The sequence below is a fragment of the Beta vulgaris genome, chromosome 1 (genome assembly GCF_026745355.1).
Source record: "Beta vulgaris subsp. vulgaris cultivar EL10 chromosome 1, EL10.2, whole genome shotgun sequence".
NCBI lineage: Eukaryota > Viridiplantae > Streptophyta > Magnoliopsida > Caryophyllales > Amaranthaceae > Beta > Beta vulgaris.
In genome coordinates, this window is record NC_079202.1 from 12627574 (window position 1) to 12636237 (window position 8664).

Consider the following 8664-nt stretch of genomic DNA (forward strand, 5'->3'; position numbering starts at 1 on the left):
AACCAACAGAAATTAAAGCCTAAGAATCTACATACTAGTTATAATATGCCTCATATAATCATGTTCAAAGAGAATTTGAGGTTAAATCACTTCATAATACATTTTGGGAGCGAAAAGGCCAAAATAGGCCAAAATAGGCCGGAAATGGCCTTTTCGTTCCCAAATGCAACCAACAAGAAATTAAAGCCTAAGAATCTACATACTAGTTATAATATGCCTCATATAATCATGTTCAAAGAGAATTTGAGGTTAAATCACTTCATAATACATTTTGGGAGCGAAAAGGCCAAAATAGCCAAAATAGGCCGGAATGGCCTTTTCGTTCCCGAAATGCAACCAACAACAAATTAAAGCCTAAGAATCTACATACTAGTTATAATATGCCTCATATAATCATGTTCAAAGAGAATTTGAGGTTAAATCACTTCATAACTACATTTTGGGAGCGAAAAGGCCAAAATAGCCCAAAATAGGCCGGAATTGGCCTTTTCGTTCCCGAAATGCAACCAACAACAAATTAAAGCCTAAGAATCTACATACTAGTTATAATATGCCTCATATAATCATGTTCAAAGAGAATTTGAGGTTAAATCACATCATAACTACATTTTGGGAGCGAAAAGGCTAAAATAGGCCGGAAATACAACAAACAACAATTGGAAACCTAAAAGTTACATACCTTTCGAAGATCAACAACATCTTTGCAATAGTTGACGATATCGAGCATGAACCTCATGACGTAATACCCACACGCAAGTCCACCTTCTTGTACCGGACACTAAAATTCACCAAAGATGCAATAAATGACATGTTATATGTGTATTATGTGTTTGTATAAAAGGATGCAAAAAATATTACATGTTACCTCGACTAAATACCAAACAGGAGCTTTTCCTTGTCGAAGTCCAGATGAAGTAATCTTCTTCATCACACTACATCAATACACATTATTATAAGATTAGATGTACATTTAATATTTAATAAGCTAAGTGTGCATATATAGTTTCAATTAGGCTACCTATTTAACAATGATTTGACTAGTAAGGACCGTATTGTTCCTTTACGCAAAGAATCAAAGTGGTAGACTTCGTTACTTGACACACATATTGCAATGAGTGTCCAATGGTTCCTACAACAATAAAAATAATGTTATTGTTATCGTAGAACAACTAATAGGTCAATTTAATTAATTAAAAAGTCAGTTTAAGAAGCATACGATTCAATGTAAGGAAGAAGAACGATCTTATATCCAAGACGAGAACATGCGTTCAAAGAATCCTTGAGATATACTTTCACCTCTTTTTCGTTTTGTACGCAACTGTCATCTCGTACAAAGCTTGGACATAACCAACCAAAGATTGGCTGACTAGATCGCCTCACATCATTGTATAATAGCCTGAGAATTCATATTGATAAAAATAAAACTTACTTATTATGGAAGTTATTATTAGTTGGATTGAATACTACTTAATTAATAAAGTATTACCTCATGAATGTTTGTATCATGGAAACATTCAACTCTTCCCCAAGTAAGAATTCTTTAATATCATCCTTAAAGAATGAAGGTCGATGTTTCCTCATCAATGTAGTGGAATTGGTGGTGCGACAACTTAATCTCAATCATTGCTTCATCGGCTGCATCGCTAATGCACTCATGTAGCCAGAAGCACGGTTTAGTAAGGCGTTGCACCACCTCCATATCCGTAATGAGTGGATACTTTGCGAAGAATTCGTTCCCACTTGGGCACGTCGGCCTCCCTGAGGTGAAGCTACCTTCTTTCCCTTCCTGTCGGCCTTCCCCGAACCCTAGTAATTAGTTAAATTAAAAGATATTACTGACAATCATATATAGGAACTATAAAAGAAAACTATGTATATAACTTATGTTAGAGATTGTACCTGATATGCTAACCGCACCAATGCACGCGGCCATAGAATATAACTGCCAATGGAATCAGACAATAACTGTAGACCAACTGCTGCATTCGGCAGCGGAAGAGGAAATGCTTCGAAACCGGTCACAATGTCTTCAACGCTGACCACATAGTGAATATCAGCTACTGGCTGGTTGTGCAATAGTGGCCGGTCCCTAGGGGGCTGTACAGATCCATAAGCCACGATAATGAATCTACCATGACCATCTCCTTGATTACATAGCTCACATGGTGTCTCTTCCTTTAAAAAAAAACTCTATTCAAGGTTAGTCTATGAAACAACATATTTAAGAACAATAGTTGTGATATTAAACAATTACCGTTAACTCCGGTTGTGGACGAGGCTGCGTAGGAACAGGCTGCGTAGGAACAGGCTGCATAGGAACATTGCCCTGCGTGAAAGCACCAAAAGTCGGTAAGCCCATCTGCGCCAAAATGGCGTTGAAATTCTGAGTCATCTCCGCTCTGAGCTCCTCCCGAAGTTCGGCTTTCATAGCCTCCACATCTATGGAAGGTGATGAATTGACACTGGAGGTAGTGGATCTGGACGTAGAGGTGTATTGATCACCATACACCTTTCTCACCCCGAGGCGGACACCTCCTACGCCCCTCACACGTCCATACTGGTCCCGTCCTAGAGTCTCGTGTAAGGCATCAACTTGTCCTCTAGGAGTGAACTCACCAGCTGCCTCCTTTTCCTTCAAGCCAATCTGCATAAATGATAAGAGAGAAATACTCGTGAGCGCAGAAGTTATATTATTATGTAAACCTTATCAATAACTTATAATATGTACTTACAATGGCATTAGCTATCTGTTTTGTTCCGGGATCAGGTATGATCTCTGTCCCTTTGCATCAACCCCATGCATGGAACACCACCAATCGAGCACTCTATCTGGTTGCCGCTGTGCAGCTGTCGTCGTAGAGCTAGTGCCCGATTGCGTCGTGGTCGACGCAATCGTGGGGTAATGGTCATACATCCACGATTCTCTCGCCTGACCATACGATGAGCACCCAGATGGTGTAGTGCTTCCTAGATTTTGCATTCGCGCTATTTTTCTCACGAATTGCCTGAAACACACAAATATAAACAAAGGTTAGATATGGTGTTATATAATATTGGATCTGAAGTATTAAATCTTAGCTAGTAAAAAATTCTTACAACAACTTCTGGGGTAGTTGTTTTTTGTGCAACAAATGCATGCCACTGCTCAGCTGTGATATGCCTCCATATCTGATATGGAAGCTTGGAGGGATCCTCGAATGATGTGTCATGTGAAGCCTCAGAAGAAGGTGTTGCTTCCCCGTCGTAGATTTTCTTCTTCTTTGTTCCCCGACTTTTCTCCGCTTCGTGATCCACCCCGACACTAGCTTGGCCTTGAAGTCTCGGAACCTTTGGGCAACTGCGGATAGAAACAAATTCTTCTTCGCTTCATCGTTTGGAATATGGAATTGATTCTACAAAGAACGCATTCACAAATTATCAATATTACATAGTATATTTAACCAAAGTGTTAAAATTCTAAATAATTAACGCGAATCTTACCATAGTATCTTCCCAAATCATCTTCTTCAAAGACTCGGGGACCTCTTTCCATGAGTGGAGAATGGAGAGCTTATGCATGCAAATCCCAATTTGCATGGCATACTTTTGACGCCATTTTCCACAAGGTTGCCCCAATGATCGTACTCCAAAGTCATTAGGGTGGGTTTCCCTAGTGACTTTGTAGGTCCCTTCCTTTCCTCTTTTTCGTCTGCAAGTTCTTACTTGCAATTGACGTTTGTTACCTTTTTCTTCACGGCGAGCCATAACCATTTGCCGTTGTTCCTTTTTGTGATCGAAACACTCATCCTCGGTAGTGTGTTCCGCACTCGTATCCGTATGCACATCCTCCATGTCCCTGAAATGGTAAAAAAACATACGAATTAATTAAAAAAAAATTGGCAAATTAAAAATGTAACTAGTATGGTGGGGGTAAGGTGGGCAGTGGGGGGGGGGGGGAAGGGGGTCTGCAGGGGGGGAAGGGGGGGGGGGGGGGCAGCAGGGGGAAGGGGGGGGCAGCAGGGGGGGAAGGGGGGGGCGGGGGGGTGGGGGGGGTCTGCAGGGGGGTCTACAGTGGGGGGGGAAGGGGGGGCAGGGGGGGAGGGGGTCTGCAGGGGGGGAAGGGGGGGGCAGGGGGGGGGGGTCTGCAGGGGGGGAAGGGGGGGGGGCAGGGGGGGTCTGCAGGGGGGGAGGGGGGTCGCAGGGGGGGGAAGGGGGGGCAGGGGGGGGGGGGGGGTCTGCAGGGGTCTGCAGGGGGGGGGGGGGGGGGGGGGCAGGGGGGGGAGGGGGGTTGCAGCGGGGGGGAAGGGGGGCAGGGGGGGGGGGGTCTGCAGGGGGAAGGGGGGGGGGGGGCAGGGGGGAGGGGGGTCTGCAGGGGGGGGGGGGGGGGGGGGGGGGGCAGGGGGGGGGGGGGGGGGGGGGGGGGGGGGAAGGGGGTGGAGGGGGGGGTGGGGAGGGCGGGAGGGGGGGTGGGGGGGTGGGGGGGGCGGGGGGGGGGCAGGGGGGAGGGGGTTGGCAGCAAGGGGGGGGGGGGGGAGGGGGTGGGGTGGGGGGGGGGGGGGGTGGGCAGGCAAGGGGGGGGTGGCATGGGGGGGGGGGAGTGGGTGTGCAGGTGCGAAAAGGCCAAAATAGGCCGGAATTGGCCTTTTCGTTCCCGAAATGCAACCAACAAGAAATTAAAGCCTAAAAATCTACATACTAGTTACATTATACATCATATAATCATGTTCAAAAAGAATTTGAGGTTAAATCACTTCATAAGTACATTTTGGGAGCGAAAAGGCCAAAATAGGCCAAAATAGGCCGGAAATGGCCTTTTCGTTCCCAAATGCAACAACAAGAAATTAAAGCCTAAAAATCTACATACTAGTTACATTATACATCATATAATCATGTTCAAAAAGAATTTGAGGTTAAATCACTTCATAAGTACATTTTGGGAGCGAAAAGGCCAAAATAGGCCAAAATAGGCCGGAAATGGCCTTTTCGTTCCCAAAATGCAACCAACAAGAAATTAAAGCCTAAAAATCTACATACTAGTTACATTATACATCATATAATCATGTTCAAAAAGAATTTGAGGTTAAATCACTTCATAAGTACATTTTGGGAGCGAAAAGGCCAAAATAGGCCAAAATAGGCCGGAAATGGCCTTTTCGTTCCCAAAATGCAACCAACAAGAAATTAAAGCCTAAAAATCTACATACTAGTTACATTATACATCATATAATCATGTTCAAAAAGAATTTGAGGTTAAATCACTTCATAAGTACATTTTGGGAGCGAAAAGGCCAAAATAGGCCAAAATAGGCCGGAAAATGGCCTTTTCGTTCCCAAAATGCAACCAACAAGAAATTAAAGCCTAAAAATCTACATACTAGTTACATTATACATCATATAATCATGTTCAAAAAGAATTTGAGGTTAAATCACTTCATAAGTACATTTTGGGAGCGAAAAGGCCAAAATAGGCCAAAATAGGCCGGAAATGGCCTTTTCGTTCCCAAAATGCCAACCAACAAGAAATTAAAGCCTAAAAATCTACATACTAGTTACATTATACATCATATAATCATGTTCAAAAAGAATTTGAGGTTAAATCACTTCATAAGTACATTTTGGGAGCGAAAAGGCCAAAATAGGCCAAAATAGGCCGGAAATGGCCTTTTCGTTCCCAAAATGCAACCAACAAGAAATTAAAGCCTAAAAATCTACATACTAGTTACATTATACATCATATAATCATGTTCAAAAAGAATTTGAGGTTAAATCACTTCATAAGTACATTTTGGAGCGAAAAGGCCAAAATAGGCCAAAATAGGCCGGAAATGGCCTTTTCGTTCCCAAAATGCAACCAACAAGAAATTAAAGCCTAAAAATCTACATACTAGTTACATTATACATCATATAATCATGTTCAAAAAGAATTTGAGGTTAAATCACTTCATAAGTACATTTTGGGAGCGAAAAGGCCAAAATAGGCCAAAATAGGCCGGAAATGGCCTTTTCGTTCCCAAAATGCAACCAACAAGAAATTAAAGCCTAAAAATCTACATACTAGTTACATTATACATCATATATCATGTTCAAAAAGAATTTGAGGTTAAATCACTTCATAAGTACATTTTGGGAGCGAAAAGGCCAAAATAAGCCAAAATAGGCCGGAAATGGCCTTTTCGTTCCCAAAATGCAACCAACAAGAAATTGAAGCCTAAAAATTGGAGAAATTACACACACCTGAGTTTATGTCTCATGATTCATTGAGCTTCCGCCTTTTCTTAGGATCCTCAAGTACATGTATCCCTTCCGTGTGATCTACACGCATATAATTCTCCGACATATTTACATCATCTTCCACACGAATTTCAGGATAGGTAAAGGGGGGAGGTCCTCAAATGCATCATATTCTTCCTCATTATCAACATCACCAATACCGAGGATACTCCTTTTACCAGGTACAACAATTGACCACTTATGATCAGCAGGATCAGTTACAAAAAATACTTGCTTCACTTGTGATGCAATTACAAATGGCTCCTCAGTTTCACGTAAACGACTAAGGTCAACAAGGGTGAAACCGCAAGGATCATCGTTTCTTACACAACGGCGATTATTGTCAACCCACGTGCAACACAAGAGGCAAATATTAAAGTACAGTAGTCCAGCTCCCAGATTTCTTGTATTCGCCCATAGTAGTTGCTTTCAGCATGTACAGGCGACTTATCTTTCGAGCTTCATATTGTGTAGACGACGCCACAAGTGAAACACCACTATTTTGTTGCGATCTTGACTTGAGATCTTGACGTTCAGTCCAAAAAGTATACCCATTAATATCATAACCCTCATAAGAGCGTACAGCTTCACGAGGACCAAATGCTAACCACTTGACTGTTTCAGGAACACTTTCATCCAAATCATTGAGTACTCGTTTATGAAACCAATCAATGAAAGTCTTGTTATGCATTTGTCAATGCCCTCACTCCTTTTCCAGGATTGCTAACACGTAATTCCTCCATATGTTCACTTAAATAAGGATGGACATCTGGTACGTGATGCAATACAAATAAGTGAGCTTGTTTACGCTTTTCTACGGAAGGTGTGATCAATTTTGAACCAATTGTACCCTTGCCCTCAAGTCTGCCCTCGTGTCGGGATGTCGGAAGTCCAACAGGATCAACACTAGCAAAATACTCAGCCACAAAATTACTGATCTCTTCACCCACAATCCCTTGAATTATACTACCTTCTGGTTGTGCAGGATTACGAACTTTATCTTTCAAAGTTCCCATATATCTCTCAAAAGGATAGCACCACCTCAAAAACACTGGACCACACAGCTTAATTTCTCGAACTAGATGGACAATGAGATGGACCATAATGTCAAAGAATGCAGGGGGAAATACATCTCAAATTTGCATAGAGTTTCAACTACTCTAGTCTGCAAGGAATCGAGGGTCGACGGGTCTAGGACTTTGCTGCAGATTGAATGAAAAAATGAACACAGTTCTGTAATGGTGTGCCTCACATGCTTTGGAAGTATCCCACGAATTGCAATCGGTAAGAATACTTGCATCATGACATGACAATCGTGCGATTTCATACTCGATAACTTCAACTCACCATTTAAGGTAACAAAGCGCTTCATATTCGATGAGTAGCCAGTAGGGACCTTAATGCCATACAATGACTCGCAAAAAATCCGTTTCTCTGCACGCGACATCGTGTAGCAAGCTGGTGGCAAATAATTCCTCTCGAATCCTCCACCTTTTTACTTTTCTGTGTTTCATCATCATCAACCCTTTCCTCCCCTCTTTTCTTCTTTCTTCCGTCCCTTTTCTGAGCCCACAACTCTGGTCGAATCCCCTCTTGTTCCAAGTAAAGTCGTGACGCCTTAACATCTTTTGTCTTACCCGGAATATTCATAAGTGTCGCGATAATAGCTTCACAAACATTCTTCTCTATGTGCATGACATCCAAACAATGTCTGACCTTTAGATCTTTCCAATATGGGAGTTTCCAAAAAATGGACTGTTTTTTCCATAATCCTGTAGGTCTATCAACCTCACTAGCAGGTTTACCAAAGACTGTTTCAATGCCCTTCACCTGATTATAAACTTCAGTACCAGTTAATGGTCTATGAGCAACTTCTTCTTCAACCGTCCCATCGAATGCCTTCTTCTTAAACCGATAGGGATGGTCGCGGCTGAGGAGCCTTCGTGTGCGCATATACACATGTTTGCAGCCCTTAAGGTGTGTAGATTTCATGTCATCTAAACAAATCGGGCAAGGTTGTTTTCCTTTAGTCTTATACCCAGATAAGTTCCCATAAGCTGGATAATCGTTCATAGTACAAAAAAGCATGGCACGCAGAGTGAACATCTCATTAGCATACGCATCAAATACTAACACTCCTTCGTTCCACATCTTCTGTAAATCTTCAACAAGCGGCTGAAGGTATACATCTATGTCATTTCCAGGTTGTTTGGGCCCCGATATAAGAAGCGACAACATCATGTACTTGCGTTTCATGCACAACCAAGGAGGCAAGTTATAAACCACTAAAACTACTGGCCATGTGCTATGCTGCGAGCTGAGATTGCCAAAAGGGTTCATGCCATCCGTACATAATCCAAGCCTCAGATTCCTATCCTCATTACCAAATGACTTATGCACCCTGTCGATAGTTTT

At 42.6% G+C, this 8664-nt stretch overlaps 2 protein-coding genes across 2 annotated transcripts; both read right to left on the minus strand.

Annotated features, from left to right (window-relative positions):
- Positions 1–569: 569 nt before the first annotated feature.
- Positions 570–1593, minus strand: LOC130592091 (uncharacterized). Its single transcript, XM_057396245.1, has 5 exons — positions 1487–1593; positions 1217–1396; positions 1019–1129; positions 866–932; positions 570–778 (listed from the first exon to the last, which is right to left on the minus strand). Exons 1-5 carry the CDS (start codon positions 1579–1581, stop codon positions 665–667), a joined length of 567 nt encoding a protein of 188 aa, XP_057252228.1. The 5' UTR covers positions 1582–1593; the 3' UTR covers positions 570–664.
- Positions 1594–1620: 27 nt separating this feature from the next.
- LOC125491867 (uncharacterized) lies at positions 1621–2768 on the minus strand. The gene is made up of 4 exons (XM_057391134.1): positions 2733–2768; positions 2255–2644; positions 1900–2175; positions 1621–1806 (listed from the first exon to the last, which is right to left on the minus strand). Exons 2-4 carry the CDS (start codon positions 2426–2428, stop codon positions 1621–1623), a joined length of 636 nt encoding a protein of 211 aa, XP_057247117.1. The 5' UTR covers positions 2429–2644; positions 2733–2768.
- Positions 2769–8664: the final 5896 nt, after the last annotated feature.

Coding starts and splice junctions, on each gene's coding strand:
- LOC130592091 (XM_057396245.1), bottom strand. CDS start 1,581: ATGAGGAAACATCGACCTTCATTCTTTAAGGATGATATTAAAGAATTC. Junction 933..1,018: donor GTCAAATCATTGTTAAATAG/GTAGCCTAATTG, acceptor GTATTGATGTAG/TGTGATGAAGAAGATTACTT. Junction 779..865: donor CTGTTTGGTATTTAGTCGAG/GTAACATGTAAT, acceptor GGTGAATTTTAG/TGTCCGGTACAAGAAGGTGG.
- LOC125491867 (XM_057391134.1), bottom strand. CDS start 2,428: ATGAAAGCCGAACTTCGGGAGGAGCTCAGAGCGGAGATGACTCAGAAT. Junction 2,176..2,254: donor GTCCACAACCGGAGTTAACG/GTAATTGTTTAA, acceptor TTTTTTTTAAAG/GAAGAGACACCATGTGAGCT. Junction 1,807..1,899: donor TGGTGCGGTTAGCATATCAG/GTACAATCTCTA, acceptor ACTAATTACTAG/GGTTCGGGGAAGGCCGACAG.